The sequence below is a fragment of the Babylonia areolata genome, chromosome 25, assembly GCF_041734735.1.
Source record: "Babylonia areolata isolate BAREFJ2019XMU chromosome 25, ASM4173473v1, whole genome shotgun sequence".
NCBI classification, from domain to species: domain Eukaryota; kingdom Metazoa; phylum Mollusca; class Gastropoda; order Neogastropoda; family Buccinidae; genus Babylonia; species Babylonia areolata.
The window spans coordinates 7,072,945-7,098,470 of NC_134900.1; the positions used below are offsets into that span (position 1 = coordinate 7,072,945).

The 25,526-nt window shown below is 39.3% G+C and overlaps 2 protein-coding genes across 3 annotated transcripts in view; both read right to left on the reverse strand.

The window, feature by feature from the left end:
* Positions 1-5,229: 5,229 nt before the first annotated feature.
* LOC143299457 (protein transport protein Sec61 subunit alpha-like) lies at positions 5,230-17,842 on the reverse strand. 2 transcript variants are annotated; one of them, XM_076612671.1, is made up of 13 exons: positions 17,689-17,842; positions 17,365-17,432; positions 15,910-15,975; positions 15,389-15,467; positions 14,446-14,577; positions 13,408-13,517; positions 12,288-12,441; positions 11,512-11,672; positions 11,002-11,142; positions 10,186-10,242; positions 9,099-9,290; positions 6,923-7,070; positions 5,230-6,496 (listed from the first exon to the last, which is right to left on the reverse strand). In XM_076612671.1, exons 1-13 carry the CDS (start codon positions 17,693-17,695, stop codon positions 6,381-6,383), a joined length of 1,431 nt encoding a protein of 476 aa, XP_076468786.1. In that variant the 5' UTR covers positions 17,696-17,842; the 3' UTR covers positions 5,230-6,380. The 2 variants fall into 2 exon arrangements, with proteins under 2 accessions (XP_076468786.1, XP_076468785.1); XM_076612670.1 differs by lacking the exon at positions 17,689-17,842 and having other exon boundaries at positions 17,365-17,460.
* Positions 17,843-21,157: 3,315 nt separating this feature from the next.
* Positions 21,158-25,526, reverse strand: part of LOC143299436 (universal stress protein YxiE-like) — a 26,278-nt gene continuing 21,909 nt past the window's right edge. Inside the window, exon 4 of the mRNA XM_076612632.1 lies at positions 21,158-24,465. Within this exon, the coding sequence (XP_076468747.1) occupies positions 24,259-24,465 (207 nt within the window). The 3' untranslated portion in view covers positions 21,158-24,258. The remainder of the gene's footprint in view (positions 24,466-25,526) is intronic.

Genomic DNA, 25,526 nt, shown 5'->3' on the forward strand with positions numbered 1-25,526 from the left:
AACAAATTAACATGCAGTTTCACAGATATGAAAGCACAAACAAAAATGCACACGCCCAGATACACATAAACGTACACGAGCTCCGACACATACACTAACACACACACCATCTCCCAAATTACCCTGCAGCCCTCCCCCCCCTTTTGCCCACACGCTCATTCCTATATGCAATGTATCGCAGCTTCCACAGTACACAGACACTCACTCATGCCCACACACACACCTGCCCATACCCCAACCCTTACATATATGTATGCACACCCGCACGTTCCAATTTTCTGTTGCTCCCACAATACAGACATGCATACACACCCCCATACTCTGCACACACTCACACAAATTGTGTCCCCCATGTCACACAACCCCCACACATAAGCAAATTCACACATGTGCTCGCATGTGACATAGCTCTCCTGACACATGCATACACTAACACACTCGCGCATGCACACACACACACACACAAGCTGCCAGGCCGCTGATTGGCCGCAAGAGGGCATGTTGTTCAGTCTACTCACGAATGTATATAATTCACCATTATACATCCGCGAGTCTACTGCATTTGGAAAAGCCCAGAGAGACTGTTCTGTTTTGTAGAAAATTGCGCAATGTTGGTTTGGAAATGGCAATAATGAATATTCGTTTGATCTGGAAAGCATTGAGCTCTACCTTTCATGCTAGACTAACAGCTGCTCTCTCTCCCTCTACATTTCTTTCTTTGAGGCGACCGATGGTGTGATGGCCTTGTACCTGTTCTTTTTTACATTCTTTGACTTTCTCAACGAGTAAGAAAAGAGTCACTAAGATGGAGAGTGGGAGAAACAAGACACATAACAGACATGCTCATGTGCATTTGTTTTTTCTTAATGTGCAGCAGGTGTATGTGTGTGTGTGTGTGTGTGTGGTTCTGGTTTGCTTATTTTTGCATAATGTATGCATGCACATGCCACACGGCTATTTAGCAGCTGTCCATGTCCATAAAACTATACTTTTTTTTCCCCCAACAGAACACATGTTTGTAGACACTTTAATAGATCGTGTATATATTGAGAGAAATAACACTTAAGAAACAAGATGGGCACACTTCAAACAAATCTCGAACAAACCAGACTTCTAATTGTATGGCAGCTGGAATACAGAGTCAACCTCCTTGTAAAAAAAAAAAGTACCACAGCAGTTAACTGAAATGGCATCAAGACATAAAAACCTTCTTGCAGATTTTTCTAGGCAGCAAATATTTTGCACCAACTATTCACTATTACTTTGGACAGTAAATGGACTGAATTAGCAATCAATACTAATTTTTAAAACAACAACAAATTTTCAAGGGGTTCAGTGTAATATAAACCCTTTAAAATCTTTCTAATTGAGATACACATGCAGTTTTGCCAACAGTTCATGCAGTTTTGAGTCAGCGAAAAAGAAAGAAAAGAGACCATGATTATCCCCCAAAACTGAGTTATGACTGTCCCCAAATGGTAGGCCTAAAAACTGTCATGTACTTTTACATAGAAACCCATTTCTGGAAACTAGTAAATGTGGAAGCTGTAGCCAGCAAATGCAGGAGATTAACAATTATGCTAAATGACAGACAACAATGCAGAACTTGCCACCCATGCAGGGACTCAGACATTTCATGAAACAAACCCCCCAAAAAGTGTAATCGATTCAAAGAAGTCTCAATAAGAAAAAAAAGTATAAACATTATCTGGAGATCCACACAGCAGAGTGCTGGAGTTTCAGTTTCAAGGAGGTATCAAAGCAAGCGGACTGATCCACATATTATCAGCTGCACCACATCTGCTTAAAAAAATTAAAGGGGGGAGGAGAGCGGACAGATGCCTAACCTTCATATTAACCTGTTGTGTTTGTCCCACATGACTGGTCAAGCCTTAAAAATACTGGCAATGCCCTTGACAAAAAGGATGGTGTACTTACATCATACTGTGTTATTTTGATAGACTATGCAGCTTTCATTCAAGAAACAGGGCTCCATTTGCACACACACACACTACCTTTTTATATGTGTATGGGCTACACCTTACACATTCACTGGTTTCTTCAAGTGGGCCTTGATGTGTATCATTGTTTATATCCTGTCATACAAGCAGCCATACTCTTTTTGTGGGATGATATAATATTTGATGCATGTCTGTAGTTCCATACCTATTGAACACTGACACGGGCTACAGATCCATATGCATACACACAAAGTAAGATAACACACCATTAGCAGTTTTGCTCCATGTTACATTGAACTGGTCAATAAGAAAAATTGTCCCCCTCAACCTGATACAGGAAGAACAGCAGGAAGGAGCATGGCATGACAATGTGGAAGCTGCCAACAGATGACGGTGGCTGTCCGGTAAAGCTGAATGATCTGCTGGCTGGTGCCCTCAGGATAATGCTGTTCAGGGCTTAGGGCTTGACTCTGTGAAAGTTTTGATGTTTTGAGGGTGAGACCTGGCAGTGGCAGTCTCTTGATATGGCCTTGTGTGCCATGAAGGTAGGAAGAAGATCTGGGGTTAACCCACCATGCACTGCCAGTATTGGAACGATGGGACCTCACTGACCCATCACACACACCCTGAGCCATCCAACTTTTCAGGGCACATACCTGTTACATGACCTGATGCATGTAGATTTTTTTCATGAAGATAAAAATACAATGACAAACTGTAGCATTCCAACGGGTGCATACTGTATCAGACCTCTTTTTTATTTCAGCCAAGCGGGTTCCTGTATGGTGTATTTCTGCATGGGAAAATATGGCACCAATATGATGCATGACTGTTAGGAATCAGTTTGATACTATCAACATTGAATACCCAATAAATATTGTACAATCTATACAGAGTATACAAAATTCTCTTTTTTCTGTGTTCAAAAGCTACAAGTCTCAATGTGCATTTATTTGTACCCAACCCGTGGTCAGCTTTATTTCTTATTCAATGTTTTTGTTTCCACAGCCCACCACATACATATATAAATAAATATCAATGCAACTTTCCATACAATTATGTTAATCTGAGGAACATTCATTCATAAAAAAATATGAGAATCAAGACACCAGAAATTCACCATTTATACCAGCCTTCCCATGAAAAATGGAAACCTCCATTCCCCTTACCCACAAGCCAATGCCAGGATTTGTTTGAACCATTAACTTCCAGTCTCACATTCCACTTAAGTTACTCTGTAACTGACATCTAATCAAAGTAACACGCAGCGGAGCAAATTAAAACAAAAAATTCAAACTATAACTACATTCTATAATAACTCTAGTTTTGTTCTATAACCGTTTCAAAAGCACTCAAAGATAGGATGAAAATGTACCCATGAATCTTTTGAGTGTATTTTATCTCAAACTCCGCAAAAAGCAATGATCCAATTGAGTACAAAGTTCTTCCACTCTCTACATACATTAACATGACATACTGACACCTCTAACAAAGAAGTCAAAGAATTTGTTGAGCACAAGCCTAGTTTCCACTGGGCTGGAGTCAGCCTGCCTTTCTTGGAGAAGGTTTCCTGGAGCCACAGCCACTACCAGTCCGCAGAGTTGGCGGCCTTTCAAAATTCTACACTGTCATGACAGTTTTGCAACTTTAACTTCTGAAATATTTATGTGTCTTTTTGAAATCATTTGACACACACATGCCAGAAAAAGAAGCCAAAACAAGTGTAGGCCTATGCATTAGCTGAAAGAGTCCCTGGTATAAGATGTGTGTAACTGCTACATACAACAAAAATAATGGTCGTATTCCACACATAAACTTTTAACACAAAGGGACACAGAAAAGGAAAAAATGCAGTGCACTTTCCTTCTCAGCATGCATATATTTACACACACACACACAGAGTAATATTAATGTTCATTCAAAAGCTGGTATCCGAATATTCAGGTGCATGTAGTTAACATCAAACTTGAAGCCACAAAACTGTTTTGATTCCACATGTTGTACCAAATGCTGTCAACAGGTACCACCTATCTGGAAACAACTAGTAACTGTCCCTCTATCCTCTTCATTAAAAGTATCGCATTTCCTCTTGCTGCTGCTCTACTTGACTAGCTGATTTCATTGTTAAGCTAACCTTATCATTTTGTGTACATCACCATCTCCTCCAACCTTTTCATCACAGCTGAGTTCACAACACTGAGCATTCTAACAAACACAATCACCAACTTCCTCCAACACACTATCACCCACTTCCTTTGCTGGGTAAAATCTAGCTACCATGTTATCCATCTTTTTGAACTAAGCACAACAGAACTGCTAAAATATTGGCTGAAAGCTTACCTCCATTTGCACTTAAGTTTCAGCAGTCATATGACTGCAGCCTCCATTACCTGTTAAGCTGGGCACCAGTTCCAGTCTGTTTCGTTTTTGCTGTTTTGTCAGTATTGGATTTAAGAACTGGTATTTTCACACCAGTACACGCCATGACTTCTGAACAAATGTCGACACGCATTCATTTGGATGCTTGCCTGGCTGTCCCTCACACACAAATACACAAAGCAAGAGATTTGGCAACTTTATATTCCAGTCCATGAGAAAGATTTTGAGTGTGTGTGTGTGTGTGTGTGTGTGTGTGTATTTACAAGCAAACAGAAGTCAGCACATAATAAAAACTAATTTATTCTAATTTAATTATGTACACATAATATGGACTTTGAAATAAAAACAGTGTATGCATTTTGCTCAGCTAATTCTAATCTAAATAATAAAAAGAAACAAAATCTAGATAAACAATGAATTTGTGTGGATCCTGACAAAGCTCAACTGCTACTTTTGGTTAACATTTCAAAAACCCGTTTGCAGCAACTTGAAGTGGTTATTTGAACCACCACACAGGTAAATGGGTTTTTCAGTATATTCCAGTTTTACTTCCCACCTTTAATCACATGTGACTGATTTTCACAGACTAAAAGTACATCATTTGAACCAGTGACCTCTGAACTGTGTATTGATCAGTCTTTCTGAAAGGCTTAAGGATTAGGACTAATCCCCTTTTGGTGAACTTCCTGCTCTGTAGCAAAAACACAACAACACAAAATGACCAAGGCATTTACATTTTCAATTCAATCTTGAACTCAGTTTAATTCACAACAAGTTTAATTCATAACACTCTGTTCATCCCAAACAGGGCAATTACACAATGATTATAAACTATCATGGCATTCACTTGTCCAAGCACCCTGCTCAAGTCAAACACAACACAAAAAAATCAGAGTTACGGCATTATTTATTTCTCATTCGTCTCACCCTTTTACAAAATTGTGACAGCATTTCAGACACCCCATACACACTTTTGCCAAACATAAAAATAGTCATGTCAATGTTGCGTTGCATGTGACTAAAAGATAATGATAACAAATAACACATTCCACTTTAAACAGCCACTGTACGACAAGTTTACACTAAGATGGAGGCAAGGAAAAAAAAAGAAAGAAAGAAAGAAAGAAAAAAATAAATAAATGCCCAGTAATAAGAGTTCATTTTCTGTAAACTGTACACACTAGCTACATATCCGTCAAACTGGAAACTGTTCCCTACCTTATATCTAGTTCAATATTTGTTAAAAGACTGAAACTTCACTTTCAAGACAAACAATATTCCACAACCCACATCTTTTTTAATCAACTTGCAAGAAATGGAGTACACTAAGAGAGGGAGGATTCTGTTCATTATTTTTACAAATCAATAATAAAGGATGAAGTCATCAAACAAATAAATAATAAAAGATGTACATAAAATAAGAGAAACAGATATGAAGTTCAACAGAAAACTACTGTTCACTCCTGCATCACACAACATTCACATCTGACACTTTCAGTCAGAAAAAAAAGGCTGAAATTTTGACCCTGTGAAACATAATTCCTTTTGCCTGACAAGGCTACATTTCTTTTAATCAGCAGATCATCATTTCATGCAGTGCAGACATTCACTTCACATTGTGCTTTTGACACACCTGTCCTACTTCTTTCACTACATCATTCAATGCATAACATCTTGGCAAAAGATAATCATGCTATAAATTCCATCCTCTTGCCTCTACAACCCGGTTACTATCTGCGTTGTTCTTCTTCACTATTCACTCTTCTGTCAATTCTAGCTTCACTCTCAAGAAGATGGGACTCCAGACCTTAACACATAATGCTCTTGTCCGAACTTTTACTGAGTATTCATAAAATACCAACAGTTCACAAACAAAATAACACTATGGAATATGAACAAGGAAAGATCACTAGTTTCCAAAGGCTGGGGGAAACTTCCGCCATGCCAACACATGGGAAGCAGTCTGACTGTCTAAAGCTATGTGAAGTGACACAAGAACTGAGCTGTCAATCTGTCCACCACCAATAAGTTTTTGACAATTTAGAATAGGAGTGTGCTCATGCCGCCCATTTCACTCTGTTCTTTGACGAAGTACTCGAAGTACTGGTAGATAATTGTAACAGCAAGCAAGATGCCTGTTCCGCTGCCAATGGCCCCTGAAAACAAAAATCTGAACAATTACAATCTCTACTACAAATATGCACAACAAAAAAAACACAAACATGTGTTGGCTGACAATTTTGAAAATGTTAAGAACAAACCTGGGAGAAGGGGAGGAAGAGGGAGGATACCAACTTGGTTACAATTCCTTGTGTATGTATTTCAACACTTGAAGAAAGTGAACATTATACCAAAGGAGAATATCAATGTCTTGTCTTTAATTAAAAAAAACTTAAAAAAACAACAACAAAAAAACAAATTGATTACATCACTATCCTGTAATAAAGGATGCCACAATTCCCCATTTGGCTCTAATAGATGGTCCAACACAAACAGACCTACTTCTATTCGTTTCCAAGCCCACCCAACACAGGACCCATGCGGTCAAAGCTCTGACAGCTAAGTGACAGACATATACGTACCCAAGAAGTCAGCCAGCACAGACAGTGCACCAATGCACAGTCCACCAAAGGCAGCAGCGGTGGGGATGTATCGGTTCAGCTCCTTGATCATGGATTTTTCCCGGTGACCCCGCATCACCATCTGCTGCTCCTTCAGCTGTTTGGCCACCTGTCAGTCACACACAGCACACCATTCATTCTTTTTTTTTTTTTTTTTTTAGAGCAAGACAAGACTTTTATAATTAGCTCTGTTCAACTGATGAACTGGACTATTCATAGTCCACCTTACTGTTTTGGTGTTTTTGAGTATTTCTGTGTAATTGCTTCTGCCTACTTTAAGTTGTGATTCAACATGGATTGTGTTAGGTCCATTGCTTGCTTGGCTAGTTGTTGACTTGTTGGTTTATCAGTTTGTCTTACACCTTCACCAGCTTCTTTCTCTTTCGATCTCGCCTGTTGTGTGTTTCTTTCTGAAGATTACCTTTGGTTCCCTTTTTTCCCTTCAGTCTTCTTGTGTGTTGATATGTGTGTTTCCATGGGTGCGGTTTGGGTGGTACTTTGGTCAGCTGACTAATGGCATTCTGGTCAGCTGGTTGGTATATCAGCAATTTACTCTGGTCAGCTGGTTGGTATTTCAGCAATTTTGTCCACCCGAGTCAGCTTCACATCTCTTTAGTCCTTTTTCTGTCAGGGTGTTTTCTTCCCTGTCTTCATATCCGTTGTACATGTTCAGAAAAGCTGGCACAGAAAGTTTTTTGTGTGCAAAGGAGCAAGTACTTTTGTGTAATTAGCACAGCCATCATTCCACAAGTCACTTCTCTCTACCTGTCAGCCACACCCATGAGAACAACACCCAAACAGGAACAGTCACAGTCACTTCTCTCTACCCATCAGCCACACCCATGGGAACAACACACAAACAGGAACAGTCACAGTCACTTCTCTCTACCCATCAGCCACACCCATGGGAACAACACCCAAACAGGAACAGTCAGTCACTTCTCTCTACCCATCAGCCACACCCATGGGAACAACACACAAACAGGAACAGTCACAGTCACTTCTCTCTACCCATCAGCCACACCCATGGGAACAACACACAAACAGGAACAGTCAGTCACTTCTCTCTACCCATCAGCCACACCCATGGGAACAACACACAAACAGGAACAGTCAGTCACTTCTCTCTACCCATCAGCCACACCCATGGGAACAACACACAAACAGGAACAGTCAGTCACTTCTCTCTACCCATCAGCCACACCCATGAGAACAACACACAAACAGGAACAGTCACAGTCACTTCTCTCTACCCATCAGCCACACCCATGAGAACAACACACAAACAGGAACAGTCAGTCACTTCTCTCTACCCATCAGCCACACCCATGAGAACAACACACAAACAGGAACAGTCACAGTCACTTCTCTCTACCCATCAGCCACACCCATGGGAACAACACACAAACAGGAACAGTCACAGTCACTTCTCTCTACCCATCAGCCACACCCATGGGAACAACACACAAACAGGAACAGTCACAGTCACTTCTCTCTACCCATCAGCCACACCCATGGGAACAACACACAAACAGGAACAGTCACAGTCACTTCTCTCTACCCATCAGCCACACCCATGGGAACAACACACAAACAGGAACAGTCACAGTCACTTCTCTCTACCCATCAGCCACACCCATGGGAACAACACACAAACAGGAACAGTCACAGTCACTTCTCTCTACCCATCAGCCACACCCATGAGAACAACACACAAACAGGAAAAGGTCTGAGTGGAAAGAAGGAATTAGGCTCTGCCTGCACGAAGAGGCAATCAGGGACCAGCTGACCAGAGTAAATTGCTGATATACCAACCAGCTGACCAGAATACTGTTAGTCAGCTGACTGAAGTACCTGTTACATGTTACCTGCAACTAATCATTTTCTTGACACACTCCAAAGAACAAAGTGCATCTTCTGCCTGTTTTTACAATCAGGAGTATTTTTCAATCAAATGGCAAATAAACAAATAACACCAAAAAAGTTGGGTTGTGGAAGCAATAGAGAACTTTTCTGCAACTAAAAAAAAACCACAGAACAATAACAACAATGAAAAACAACAACACAACTAAACTTCACTACCCACTCCCAACATCCTCTCCTGTAGAGCAACCACCACACACAGAGCTCCACTCACATCCTTGGCACTGGAGCCAGACACGTCAATCCAGGTCTTGGAGAAGAAGGCACAGGAGCCCAGCATGAAGACTATGTAGAGGATGGCATGGATGGGGTCCTCCACAATGTGGCTCAACGTCTCTGGCGGTGACAGGTAGTAGCACAGACCTCCGATGGGGTAAGATCGAGCAGGGCCGCCACCTCCAACATCCTGTCAACAAAAGTTTTTTTGTTACTTTTTTGAATAAATAGATTCAACTCCATATAGGACATAAAATATTTGCACACATTTAAAAAACAAATATGCATGAAAAAAAAATATCAGACTCAACTCACATCATTCCTTTTCTTATTCCCCTTGCATCATATCTCGCCTTCTACTCATCCACCAGCCTCCCCCCACCATCCCACCCCCCCTCTTATGCAGCTCAGATACAGTATGCTCATCTTACACAATATATTCAAAGCGCACATAATGTATGATCGAACACCACTGAAATAAAAAGGTGATCATTACATTCAGTAATCAATTTTAAAAAAAGATAATAAAAAGCTATACAAGCTATGCAACATAGAACACTTACTGGCAACAAAAAAGAAGTAGGCATAAATATTTTGTCTCTTTATTTCATACCACATCCATTCACATTTAGTGCGAGCAGTATTTCTGCAGCATGGCAGACAGTGGTACAAATGACACCCTGCACACTCCTTGCCAACAGACATACCCATGTCCATTTGTAGACAATCGACTCACTTAAGACAACTATGAAATATGTGTTATCAGCTTCTCCATGGCTTCACACACAATCATACCAGTTTTCTCTGTCAGAAAAACAACAACTTTTAAGTTGGTGCTGGCACACAAAGTATTTCCACAGAAAACGACTTTGATCTAGTCCACTACTGACAAACACACAGTACAAACACAGACTGAATCAGATTTATCACACATTCACTTTATTGATGTAAATGAACTAGACAAAAAAAAGACACAAAAAAGAAGATTAAGTCTTTAAAACTAATCATTAATGCAATCAACATATATGAACTTCACTGATTAAAATATAAATATCTTTCAAAAATCCAAAATAACAGGTACTTACAGCCCAGACGCCAATAAGATTGACAAAGAAATTGCCACTGAACTTGGTAGCCAACATCTGCAACAGTACAATATTATATTAAGCATAATGTGATTTGTTAACCTTTCGATACAGTGAAAGTCTAATATATTTCATAAATATAAACCAAAATCTCCAAGTGCAACTAAACCCTGTAAAAATTTGCAGAAAATGGACTGTTTAAAACACACACACAAACACAACTGTGAACTGTCTCTCACACACAGAACGTTCAGCAGTGATAAGCTAATGCAAGACCAATCCCTCTCAAAATAAACAAACAACAAATTACAAAGGATCTACCACATTATGCATTCATAATTAATGCTTTGAAGCGAAGTAAGCATCACCGCTCACACAACATTACTAAGGTGTTCTCTCATTCTGTGTAATGGGCAGAACTCGATGCAACAATATCGAATGATTCACAGAACTATTCCTCCCTGATCTCAACAAGATATAACATCCAAAGACTTCTTTATTCCCAACAAAGGCATCACAAGCACTCCACATACTGCTCTGATGAAACCTTGTGTCAAAGAGTAACAGTAAATGTATTTATTCAGCACTGAATCTTGTGTGGAGACAAATCAATGTGCTTTCACACCAAACTTTCACACAAATGCAACTCTGAAACAAACAGATGAAGACAAAACTTAACAAGAAGATAGAATGCTACACTATAAATGTAAGAAGGTATGGTAGGAAGAAGCTGTTTTGGAAAGCTAGACCTGAAAGAGCTGAGCACAAGGATTTTGAGGAAGCAAGGAAGTCCAGAGAGTGAGAAATGCTGGTGACCTGTGAGATGATGTAGAGGTTGGAGACGAGGGCACTCTGCAGGATGATGGGGATGTTGGAGGTGTAGAACAGCTTGATGGGGTAGGACGTCTGCTGGCCACGGTAGCGGGCAGACTTAATGGGCAGGTCCACACGGAATCCCTGTCCAACAACACAGGTCCACGTCAGTGAATGGGGTGGCACCACTATTTGTCACTGATATGTAAACATTCAATTTTATCCCTAGTCATTCCATGATAAACAAAATTCACAAATGTTTGTGTGCAAGTTAAAACAACCATATCCAGTCAAATTAACTGAACATGCAAGGGTGAAATCAAGCATCGCCATGATCACAATAACTTGCCTGATAATTATAATCTAATGGAACCAAAGACAGGGAGCTTATATTTTTGCTCAACTGTTTAGGAAGATACACAAAATGATGGTATAATGGAGAGTCCATTCTTCTCATGTCTACAGAAGACTCCCAGAAGTACTACTATACACTGGCGAAGGGAAATGACTGACCTGAAAGTAGATGACGATGGCGAAGACGAGAACAGTGGCCAAGAGGTTCATGAGGTTGGGCAGGTTCTGACGATAGAAAGCCTCACGTAGACCACGCACTTTGTCCTGTCTGGTGGCCAGCAGGTGGAACAGAGCAATCAGTGCTCCCTCAAACTCTGTGCCTGCACAACAACACACCCAACACTCACATTTCACACTGCACTATGTTTCTCTTGGGCACCCAAGAGTCAAACAACTGTAACAAAAGGACAAATTCAGACAATATTTCTTGAACTTAGTAATCATTTTTATTCATCCTTTGAAAAGGTAATGTATTGGATTTCAACACAAAATTAAGTTTTCCCTCAGACCTTACAAAACTTTTTTCTGCTACAGTTATGACCGTTGATAAAGGAGCTATCCCAGTACAATTTCCAGTGACCTTGTGATGGTAACTGCTTCTTTGGTTATTTCTTCTCTTAATATTTAAATCTATTTCAACTGCAAAAGCAGATTTGGACAAAAACCCATCAGTTGTACTGCAAATGTAAATTGGGATCAAAACAAAAAACAAGACAAAGCAAACAAACAAAAAACAACAACCAATCTCTAAAACACGACAGGTGAATGGACAGACAGCAGTCAAAAATGCAAACCAGGATAAAAAATATTTAAAAAAAAAAAGAAAAGAAAAACAAACAAAAACAAATAAGAAGGAAGAGGAAGCAATGAAACACAAACACAAATAAATAAAATAAAAAATCCAGCAAACAGGGCAGAGTAAGACTCCATCTTACCTCTGCCAGTGTTGACAGTGGCCGGAGAGAATGCCTTCCAGACGATGGTCTCACAGATATTGGTGGCAATGAAGAGAGAGATACCGGAACCCAGCCCATAGCCTTTCTGCAGCAGTTCGTCCAGGAGCAGCACCACGATGCCCGCCACGAACAGCTGTCACAGCAACAGCACACATCCTACTGTCAGTATCACAGCCACAAACAGCTGTCAAAGCAACAGCACACATGTCCTACTGTCAGTATCACAGCCACAAACAGTTGTCACAGCAACAGCACACGTCCTACTGTCAGTATCACAGCCACAAACAGCTGTCACAGCAACAGCACACATCCTACTGTCAGTATCACAGCCACAAACAGCTGTCACAGCAACAGCACACATCCTACTGTCAGTATCACAGCCACAAACAGCTGTCACAGCAACAGCACACATGTCCTACTGTCAGTATCACAGCCACAAACAGCTGTCACAGCAACAGCACACATCCTACTGTCAGTATCACAGCCACAAACAGCTATCACAGCAACAGCACACATCCTGTCAGTATCACAGCCACAAACAGCTATCACAGCAACAGCACACATCCTGTCAGTATCACAGCCACAAACAGCTGTCACAGCAACAGCACACATCCTACTGTCAGTATCACAGCCACAAGCAGCTGTCACAGCAACAGCACACATGTCCTACTGTCAGTATCACAGCCACAAATAGCTGTCACAGCAACAGCACACATCCTACTGTCAGTATCACAGCCACATTCCACCCGCGTAAGATGCAGCACCATCACATTATAATGTCCTGTCATTTCAGGCCATACTGGTGTCAGACTTCATGCAATTTTACAACACCCCTTCTTTTTGTTCAATTTCACAAATCATTCAAACCCATCACACAGTTCTATCCCAGCCCAGAACATTTATCCTTCAGGCTGCTTCTCAGTATCATCTATCATACAGTTGTGCCACAGATGGGACAAAACAACATACATAAAAACCTCTTAAATCAGACAATAATAAAACAAAGTAGGCTGAGGTATAAGCCCTGTAAGAGCAAAGACTTCATCCAGAGAATCCTAATTCTGCCTCCCACAACTCATCCAGTTCTTTGAGTGTTTACCTGGATCACAATGAGCAGACACACTCCAGGGCCAATATCTGAGGGGTCTCCGTACATGCCCGTCATGACGTACACGATGGCCTGACCCACCGTCATCACCATCCCGAACACTGCATGAAACATATCACATCATAATTAATACTGTCAGTTAAGATATCTTTCTGGTGAAAGTAAATAATGTATTGATAGTGACAGTCATTTTCTTCACTCTGCAGTCATTCTTTTTCTTTTCTGTGCTATTGCTGTTCTTGCTGACAGGGACACTTGACTTCATGAAGTTTTTGGTTATGTAAGCATCTTTTTGTCATTTCTGGTGTCATAATTATGAAGTCATATAGGTATTGCTCACCTTTAACATTTTACCTCCTACCAATAATTCTCATGAGCAGAATACACCGATCAACCAAGACCAAATTTATCTTAATACAAATGATAAGATCAACATCAATTACTAACATACTCATGATACTGGAAGAAGAAAAGAAAGAATGACTCATATTTGCTTAGCAATGTAAATAGCAGTAGGTAGTCAATCATTCTGTATCAAGCCTTGACCAACAACAAACTGATCTGATCAACTATGAACCAGGATGGTGAATGTATCGTATGTTGCAGGAGAGGAAGGGAGTGGGATTGGTCTGTTTCTGGAGAAAATGGCATCATAAACGCAGATGGCAGTGCATTATTTTTCAAATGGAAATGACAACATAAGCTGAACATTTTTTAATACTAAAAATGGAGTGGAATAAAAAAAAAAACACACACTATGCTGAAAATATTCATCACATATTAACTAATTAAGATACAGATTTCAAAGTTGAGAATGTAAAGGAGACTCAACTTAAAATTCTAGAAGACTATTGAGTAAACAACCAGAAACTAAAGAGGCACTGCATTTAAAGATAAAACATAAGTAAAAAAAAATCTATAAAAGGGGAGATGGAGGGAGTGTGCAATTTAGCATGCAAAAAACTGCATTGTCAACGTTTTAAAATGACATTGCCTTCACTGACCAGAAACTAAAGCTACCCAACTCACATTTCTGGGCTCCATTGAAAAGAGCCCGATCCTTGGGTGTGTCACCGACCTCAATAATCTTTGCACCAGCCAGCAGTTGCATGATGAGAGAGGAGGTGACAATAGGGGAGATGCCCAATTCCATCAGAGTACCTGCAAACAGCATCACACGATTCACAGTACTGCACAATATTCTTAGCACTACATGTATGAAGCATAATCAGCACAATATTTCACATCAGCTTTCAGAAAATTTAGTTCCATAATTCAGCATCACATAATTATTTAATACTTTCATAATGAATAAAGGAAATTTACTTGAAGCATTGTTTTGAAAGCGCATTCAATGTTTATAAGTTCTTCAAGTCCTGGGCAATGCACTTGACATGCAATGATTCCCAGAAAAAAACTAAAGTATCACTTCCCAACAACAGACAAGACCTCAACTGACAACATAAGAGTTGTCAAAGAGGTCGACACAAGTTTGTTAACATATACAGCTATAGTCATAACTAAATTGTAAACATGGAACAAACAAATGATACTGTACATGGTGTTACAGGCATCTGATTTAAGACGACCTACTTTTTGTCACAATCAACGCCATGGCGTGTCACACAAAACATCATGACAATTCAGCGTTAAAACTACGCCATGAAAAAATGTAGCAGACTGGGATCATAATAAGCTCCAAACAATTTGGTCAAAACTGGGTCACAAAATATGCAGTTTCCAACATATACCATGCACAGTAATTACAGCAATAGTCCTGAAAATTAAGTTCCAAGTTGTATTCTTCAAATTCTATTAAAGTAAGTTTGTTGTGAAGCTGAAATTGAAGGAGTGAATCAATCCCCCTACTCAAAACTTGATGCCCTTTATCATATCACAAATGAAGATATCGATAAGAAACATTAGGGCAGACAGCTTGGATCCTGAAGTATGTTCAGCAACTCTATCTCACCCCTGTTGGAAGCCAGGATGACACGAATCCAGTAGAAAGGATCTGCAGAATCTGATGATACAATCCCAAACAATGGGATCTGAAACAGTGCAAGGGAAATAAAACATAGATATTATGACACCCTTCTAAGAAGACCAGACATTTTTGTACCTGATCATGAGTAAAAATCATATAAGAATTCAAACAAGTTGAAACAACCGACAAGCCTTCATAAAGAAAATTAACAATGAGAATCACTGTGTAGAAATCCAAAAGGATTATTAAAAAAAAAAAAAAAAAAAAAAAAAAAAAATTTTTTTTTTTTTTTTTCCAAATTTCAACCCACACCATCCCGTATGCCTCTCCTCTGTCCCGTTACATTTTAATTGTATTTATGGCACCCTTATATGAAATATTTCTTTTGAATACTTCTGTAAGTCATCCTTTTGGTAAATTAGTTACAAAATCTTAAGTTTAACATATAAATTCCAGATCTACCTGTTGTTTATTTCTTTTAACTTTGTAACAACAGTTATACATACCTGGCAACAGATGAGAAAGATGAACAAGGTAATTGCTGTCCATAGCACTTTTTCTCTGAACTGGATCTGAAAAATTCAATTGGGACAACTGGTCAGTAAAATCAGAGTTCCACTAATCATTAAAACTATGAGTATGAGAAATTAGTAATATCAGTTCCCCTGCCGGAGTCTGCACTAGTTGGGTCACGGTAAGTATGTGTAATTAAACAGTTTTTTTAGTCAACACCGGACAGCAGATTAAAAGTCTTTAACAGTTCTTGATGGCTGCTATCTCCAAAGGTACCGTTTCCTATTAAACTTCAAGCATACATGCATGTATGTAGGCATCTACATGCTATTCTGAATCCGGGAAAATCACCATGAAATAGTCAACAATGACACAGACACATACATGCACCCATTCCCAAAATCACATTTTTCCAACCTGCACAAACAATACACTTTCAACTGTGACAGGATATGTAATGTGCAGCCTGTCCTGAATTACAATCATACAAATAATGTTCAGACTGATATTGTGAAACAGATTCTATAACTTGTATAACACTGAGTGGGCAAAAAGTGTTCTAGAAAAAGTCGACTTAGTGGCAGACAAATGTGTTAACCTGAGTGTCACTGTCAATGACTGATGACCAACTCCAAAACTAAACCGTTTTATAATATACAGCCTGCATTCTTCAGCAGTGACTTATTTAAACATAACATTAAAGAAGAATGTCTGATGAAGCAGTAAATCCACACCAAATTTATACTACATGCAGCTATACAAAGTGATATATATATATTTTTTTTTTTTTATTTTATTTTTTTTTTATAGTTTTATCATCTGAAACAAGTGAAAAATAAAAATCTTTCTCATATCAAAGCTGATTTTAGAGCTGTGCCAGGAAGCTAACCTGGCAAGAACAGATATTCTCATCGTCATGTTATCAAATTATTAAAATAAATAATATCACTTTTTTTCTTTTTTTTTGGATGATAATAAATAATAATAATACATAGCACTGATTCATCAGCACAGAAAAACTGTGCCTTCCAGAGCATTACAATGAATCAAAAGACTGTTCTCAAAACAAAAAACTAGTTTCTCACAAATTCAGGAAAGAACTTCAGAATGATAGTGAAATAGAATAACTTCAAAACAGAGAACTACAGACATACAGAGATTATGGAAGGGGCTATTTTGGATCTATAGAGGTGTCACTGGAAAAAAAAATACATGGAGGAAAATAAATTGTGAACACAGTGAAATTTGAAAACTTGCATGCTTTGGGAGGGGGGTGTGACCATCAATATGTTTGCTCCAAATCAAATGCAACAGCACAATCTAATTTACCAACAAGTGCTGATATTCCTCGTTGATCATGTGCCGTTCAAATAGTGAACTCATATAAAAAGCAAAACCTATGCTTAAACAAACAAACATATTGTCAGCTGAGTCAAATAAGCTCTCACCTTTCTGTCTGGTTTAGCAATCTCTGGTAAAACCGAACAAAACGGTTTCACGAACTCCAAGAATTTAACTGAAACAGACATGTAAAAACAATCACCATCATTCAACAGTATTAATGTTTCACAACGACATATATTATCAGTTTTCAGTTAATATTCAAGTTTCTTTCATAGCTGTTGCAAACGCACGAAAAACAATAAAAGCAGAAGCGTGTTTCAGGCATGACACGTAAGCACTAACCGGTACTGCACATCTTGTATTTTTCTAACAATTAATATTATGCACGTTATACAGCAAAAGAAAAACACACATAGGAAAAACCTTACGGCCCATGTTTCTTTTTTATCCGGACAAACACTCGCTGAAAGTGTTTGTATCGCCGATCGTCCTCCAAAATCAAGGACCATCCACCGACACCTCTACGTGTAGCAGAAATGGCCGTCTGTAAAGGAAGTTAGTAGACAAACCATCTAAGAATCAGGACAACCTTTTTGTAACTGTATATTTTTATATAATAACAATAGGTATAAATATTACTAACATTTTGACATTCTAATATGATTTTGATACATTTATTCATTATCATTAATGTACATCTCGATTAATCTCGTTTATGCATCCGGAAGTCGAACAAGAAAGCCAGGTTCAGAGGGAAGCTATTTATAATCGTGCATGCCGCCACCGCTCACTTAAAATACATGGGCGTGTGCAACGTAATTCTGATTTCTTAACAAATAAATATTAAGTAGGCATACTCTATCTTTTTGTTTTTTAATATGAAGTTCGAGCCAATATTTTGCATGAACAGTCGCGATCAGCACATTTTGCACCATATGTTTTACTGAAGTCTTGTTTCTTCCGCCAAACCATTGCACGGACTCCACCAGTGTCATTTTCATGAAGTTGGTAATATCCTGCCTCAGGTGTGGATCTCTAGTATCCCAGCGTGAATCAAGCCAGACTGGTTCAGCCAGAATACTACAAAACGATTTTTTTTTAAAATGTTTCGCATATGCATAAATTTGCACTGTTCAGAGGAAAAGTTGGAAACTATCGAAATATATGATCAAGGGATAGGTATGCCCCCCTCCCCCCCCCCCCCCTTTTTTTTTTTTTTTTTTTTTTCTTTAATTCAAATTCTTTTAAAGCAGAATGTTAATTTCAAGACGAGAGTGGGGAGGAATGTGGAGAAATAAAGTCTCAGAAAAAAGTCAAAGATTTAAGTGTGTGTGTGTGTGTCAGAATAAAGGGGAGGAGGGAGATTTTGTAGTAGTAGTGCAGGGACTGGCATTTCACTGCCTAGGCCTCATGGCCTTTTTATGTCCCCTTCAATATCTGTCACCTTTGATTTGTGGGATATGCATATAATTTTCTTTTACATTTTCTGTAAATCACTCGTCAAAGTCAATAAATGTTTCTTTTAAATTGGTGTTCATGTCAAGGAGATTTTTAAACACATTCGTATTTTGTGCAAGTTTAGTTTCGATAGGTAATGCATTCCATATTTGTCCAATTCTATTAGCTAATGAATTTTTCTTCAGGTTAGTATTACAGTGCTCTTTACAAATTTTCATCATTGAATTTCTTGTACTCTCATAATAATAAAACAAGCTCTAAAAATATTATTCACATTGACTTCATTATAGCAATTTAACATTTTGTATTGTAGTACATTTCTTGTCAACAGATTTCACTGTATGAAATTTAGTTTGCTCTCCTCATGCAGGGACAGTGTGTCACCCCCTCAATTTTTTCTTCTTTTTTTCCCCTTTCTTTTTTTCTGTCTGCAAATGCATTTAATATCAAGGTGGATTTTTCTACTGATTTTAGCTAGGGACAACCTAGCTCTTTGCTGCCATACGTTCTTTTACATGCGCTTAGGACACGAGGCCTCAGTTTATCATGTCATCCAAAATACTATAGACACGAGATGGCATCAGTTCTGTGCTTTCTGAAAGTTCTTCCCATTCCAGCACAGTTCTAATGGGGAAAAAAAGAGTTCAGTATAGTTCAGTCTTTGGCGCTTTTTTTTTTTTTTTCTTCTTTCTTTTTCTTTCTTTTTACGTATTGATTAGTTTGCACTGTTGTGTGCGTGTTCACTGGGACAATTCAGTGTCGTTCACTCCAATACAGGGAGACAATCCAGGTTGGTCCAGAATGTCTGAGGATGGATTGTGCCCCTTTAATTTGTTCCCACCTCTCTCTTTCCAGTCAGTGGTTGACAAGAGGAAAAACCAGGAATGTTTGTTTTCATGGTGTGAAATACCCTGTCTAGATTGGGCTGTGCTATTCACAGAGCTTCATGGTTTAATATGCCCATTTGTCAAATGGGGTAGTGAATGATGTGTACCTTTAAAAGTATCATTTCTCTCTTTTTTTTTTCTTTTTTTTTTTAACTTTTAGAACATAAGCACTATGTCCACAATACTTTATTCTCTGCATGCTGTTATTTCCATGAAATAGGCCCAGTGACAATTATATTCATAGCAAAGAATTCAAGTGACCTTTTTGTATTCAAAGTAGAATTACGCCCAATTAAATTTTGTCACAACACACAGATTGCGTGAAATTTCAGCAGATTTTCTAAGGGAGAGCACCATTGCTACAGAGTAGTGCCATCTTTTTTCCTGCTTGCACGTGTATTTGTTTCCTATGAAAGTGGATTTCTGAACAGAATTTTTTCAGGGACAACCCTGTAGTTGCAGTGGGTTCTTTTATGTGCACTGAAGTGCATGCTACACACTGGGCCTCAGTATATCTTCTCATCCGAATGACTAGAACCTAGACCACCCCTCAAGGTCTAGTGGAGGGGGAGAAAGTGCTGGTGAATGCAATGTTAATTACACATACATAACTATGACCCACCAGTGCAGACTCCGGCAGGGGTCTGATTCCTGTCCTGTGCAAACTACTATCCGCCTATGCAGAGAAAACGAAAGTAGCTACAGACGATAACCTCCCGTAGTAGGTTACCTCCCCATTGCATCCCTGACTAGCACCCTCTTTTTCCAGCAGCCAATTTGACTCCTGCTCCTGCTCATAATTTCTGCCCGTCTATCGATTCTTTGTCGCTGTGTTTTTGCATGCGATCATGATTAACAATAGGCCACAAGATTACTTAGCTCAATTGGGCAATTGAGCTAAGATTAAGCAGCGATTTCAATCGACCGGCGGTCACTCTGGGCCCTCCACTTCTGGCCCTGTCTCCAAGTCGAACCCTCCACTTCCTCCACTGCCTCCACTCCTTCCAGTCGACTCCGTTCATCCACCATCTCCTCCGCCAACTCAGGTGGCATCTCAAGGTTCCAGGTATGATTCCCAGGTCAGTGAAAATTTCCTATTGCCACAAGTATCATTAACCATGAGCAACATTCTATGAAGCTGGTTTTATACGTGATAGACCAGTGCCTGTTTTTCACCTGTCCATACATGGGACCACCGGTTCAGTGTTTGTTTTGTCCATGGCACACAGCAATTACAAAATAAAATTATGTTTGGAAGGTATGGGTAAAATGTTTACCTCTGTTGTATGTTTTGTCTTGAAGTGTTCCCACACGCGCACACACACACACACACACACATGTGCGGGCACACAAAAACACACACACTGGCAAAAAGGAATACACACAGAGACAAACACAATGTATGGATACAAGTGCACACATTTTGTAAAAGAAAATAAAGGGACAGTCATGTTAATTAAAGAGGACAGGGAATTTTGTACACAGACAGAACACAAAGCAGGAGAGAGAAGATGAAGAAACAGGCACAATGATAAAACAGCCAAATCACACCCATATAAACAATCCTTTATACGCTGAGAATGATACAGATAAATTGTAAAAGTCATCATGATCATGTTATAAACAATTCTTTACACACTGATTTCACTATCCTACCATATGCAAGGCAAACATGTATTCATAACAGTAGCCACCATTCACATTTTAAAGTACAATGACACATATCTATTTTTGGTTAAATGAGAATCAGAAACCATTAAAAAAAACCATTTGTTCATTAATTTGAACCTCAGACCACTTGCATACTTCACCAAACTGTTATATGAGAACAGTGTTTTAAGGACCTGTTATGTAATACACAATAATCTAAACACATGTTACAAACACTATTGCTGTCTTGTTCCTAGCTGTAACCCCTGGAAAATACTTCTTGCTCTTAGCAGTCAATCTTGAAGGACAGAACTGTCTGCATCACTTACATGAACACACTGATGTCTGGAAAGAGATCTCCCATTTAAAGTAACAATGATCACCCCTTGAATGTGATGTCCTCTGCCAAAAGCACATTGTACACACCACACACATACACACCACACACAAAGTAAACATGCAGTACGTGTGGAAACTTTGCTGCCTCCTATTACAACTAGAAATTAAAATTATGTGAAGCCCTCTCTTTCTAGTAGCATTTCAGATCAATCAGCACACACTTAGGAGAGATCACAAAATCAGGGCTGCACTGCATGGGGAGTCTTTGTAACACCAAGCTTGCTTAGCGTTAAGAATGTTCCTCAGTCTGTTGAATTAGCCTTGAGTTAGGAACATTCTTAACAGCAAACTTAGCCTTGCTAAGATCACTCAGACAACCCAGCCCAGGTGGTCACATGGTCAACCCAGAAAACAAAAACAGGATCACATGGGGAGCCTGATAAACTGAACTGTTATCGGATGCTTGCCATGTCTTGACAGCACATGAACATTGTGGATGGCTGATACAATATGACAAGTTCCAATATTGGTGGACAGATGGTGAACAAAATATGCCCACTGCACTATATTATATTCCTATGTGTGTGTGTGAGAGAGAGAGAGTGTGTGTGTGTGTTTTACATGCCACACATGTCTAGTTATTGAGAAAAACATTTGAAAAAGCATTTTTTTCACAGAGTTGAATGGAAGATAGGAGAATGAGATGGAAAATAAAAACTGTCAAAAATATAAAAAAATTATGAGAGAGAGAGACAGAGAGAAGAAAATATACATCACCAACTAGTCATTATCAGCATATGTGCACTGATCATCAGAAATATATGCATCATTCTAAAGCACTTGATATCTGCTGGGACTGATGAAGGGAATAAACAGCGAGCTGTGATGAATACATATTCATGCCCATTTATCTGCTGCAGTGGTTGCCCATGAGTTAAACAGTCATGGAGATCAGTTTTCTGAAAATGATCAACTACGGTAAAACCAAGATCTTCAACATCCTCACCAGTCCCATTCATATACACACAAAAAAATACTTAAGAGGGGGGAGAAAGGGGAGTGAGGGGAGGGGAAGAACACAGAGTGAACAAGCACTTACATGCACACCATCTGCTTTCAAAGTATAGGACTAAATCACATCAAGTAAAACTTGCAGTGAACAAACAACACGCTTTCTCCTTTTGCTTCAGAACTTGTTTTGGAATGTGGTGTTTATTGGGGGAACTAAAAGCCAAACAAAAAAAACCCAAAACAAACAACAACAACAAAATAAATGAATAAGAAGGAACAGCATCACTCACCAATACTCATCCAAAACAAAATAATCCAATCAAAGAATGGTGGTTAACATTCAAAAACTGATGTTAATAATAAAAACAAAACTGCAAGCCATCCCAGCATGTTATTTCATGTTTTCCCGCAGAATGTGAGAGAACTTCTCTAACCACACATCTACACACACAGCGTGTGTGTGTTTGTGTGTGTGTGTGTGTATGTGTGTGTGTGTCCATGATGGAGAGGGGGCATGTTGCGTAACTACCACAGGTAAGAACCTGTTCACTTATCACACATTTGCATACAGCCAGACAGAATTCTTTAACAGACAACAAGCATTGAACAGAAGCTTGGAGTGACCTGTCTAGGCCTAATCTTTGAATTATCATTATCTGTTGACATAAAACATGTCATAAATACACTGCTGAAGACAAAAGATATGAGGCTGTCCTCTTTAAGCTGTGTACATACAATCTGAATCAGGAAAATGTACCGACTTTATTTTTCACATATCATTTGTAAAAAAAAAACACACCCATATATGTATATCTAAAACATCCATGAAAAGAAACATTGAAAAGACATCTGTCTCTTTCATGACTTGGTGTCATACTGTGTGTGTTCATACCCCAACAGTTATAAAGCGTGCAAGCAATTCTTGCCATTCCGCACCTGACATACTGATATGTTCCCAGTCAAAGAAACTAGAACCTTGAAACCAGCTCAAGCCAGAGGAAACCACACTTTTCAACACAAGTGACAACTGGCTGTAAATGAAACATGTTAAAAGTGCTGATTACATTCCTGTAAGCACAGAAAACCCAAGTACTTTGCTCAAAGCCTGCCTCTGAAAGCAACAACCACCCCATCCCCTACGACCACTACTCCCACTCTCTTGATAAAGAAAAAAAATACTGATCACAGACATAACCATAATCATTTCTGATGACAAGCTTACCAAGTCATATTCTTATTAAATGTCAACAGTAAATTTGTACACTTCAACAATATATATATATATATCAACACAGTTTTACTGATGAAACAGACAGTGATATGTGAAAATAGCATGAAGTACAGAGAAACAAGGACTGTACCCAACACAACAACCACCAGCAGTAAAGTGTGGGTCAACCAAAGCCAGGACAGAAAACAGTGAAGCCCTACAGCAGGTCTTCCATAACAGTGTGCTCACTGTAGCTGATCATGTGCAGACTAGAGTGATTCCATGCAGTGCAGCAAGCAACAAATAACAGAAGATATATATTTTTTTTTAAAACAAAAAACCAGATAAGAACCAAGAAAAACAACAAAAATCCACAAAACGTGAGCTACACCTGATTGTTTCCAACAAACTGGACATTGTCACACATCCACAGCTGAACAGTTCTACGACGATTCCCGAACAATGGTGACAGCACAGTTGGGGGGTGCGTGCTGAGCCACGTAGTCACTGACGGAGCCCATGAGCGTCCTGCGAAACACACCCAGGCCCCGGGACCCCATGATGATGGCGTTGGCTCCCTCCTCCAGGGCCTGTTTACTGATGGCCTCCCCTGGCTTCATGCCCGACTTCACCACCTTGTAGCCACGGACCTGCACACACACAGAGGGAGCACCGTTATCAAACGGCTGTACATGTACCTTGGCTCGACACTCAACTCATATCAGGCACTGTAGCCACGGACCTGCACACACACACAGGGTGGAGCACTGTTATCAAACTGCTGTGCATCTATCTTGGCTCAATGCATGCTTATAACAGACACCTAAATGAGCTTATAGTTGGGCCAACAGTATTTATATCAGACACCTACATGAACTTATAGTTGGGCCAACAGTATTTATATCAGACACCTACATGAACTTATAGTTGGGCCAACAGTATTTATATCAGACACCTACATGGACTTATAGTTGGGCCAACAGTGTTTATATCAGACACCTACATGGACTTATAGTTGGGCCAACAGTATTTATATCAGACACCTACATGAACTTATAGTTGGGCCAACAGTATTTATATCAGACACCTACATGGACTTATAGTTGGGCCAACAGTATTTATATCACCTACATGAACTTAAAGTTGGGCCAACTGTATTTATATCAGACACCTACATGAGCTTATAGTTGGGCCAACAGTATTTACATCAGACACCTACATGGACATATAGTTGAGCCAACAGTATTTATATCACCTACATGAACTTAAAGTTGGGCCAACAGTATTTATATCAGACACCTACATGGACTTATAGTTGGGCCAACAGTATTTATATCAGACACCTACATGAACTTATAGTTGGGCCAACAGTATTTATATCAGACACCTACATGAACTTATAGTTGGGCCAATAGTATTTATATCAGACACCTACATGAACTTATAGTTGGGCCAACAGTATTTATATCAGACACCTACATGAACTTATAGTTGGGCCAACAGCAAAGCCAGAGCTATGTGATCCATTGCTATTCCCCTCAATGTTTCCAGGTCAGAAGTGGAGATACTATTGATGACGCTGATCCGCTGTTCCCCACCATGTTTCCAGGTCAGAAGTGGAGATACTATTGATGACGCTGATCCGCTGTTCCCCACCATGTTTCCAGGTCAGAAGTGGAGATACTATTGATGACGCTGATCCGCTATTCCC

Coding starts and splice junctions, on each gene's coding strand:
- LOC143299457 (XM_076612670.1), bottom strand. CDS start 17,445: ATGTCTGTTTCAGTTAAATTCTTGGAGTTCGTGAAACCGTTTTGTTCG. Junction 15,468..15,909: donor TCTTTCTCATCTGTTGCCAG/GTATGTATAACT, acceptor GCACTGTTTCAG/ATCCCATTGTTTGGGATTGT. Junction 12,442..13,407: donor GTCTGCTCATTGTGATCCAG/GTAAACACTCAA, acceptor TTGCTGTGACAG/CTGTTCGTGGCGGGCATCGT.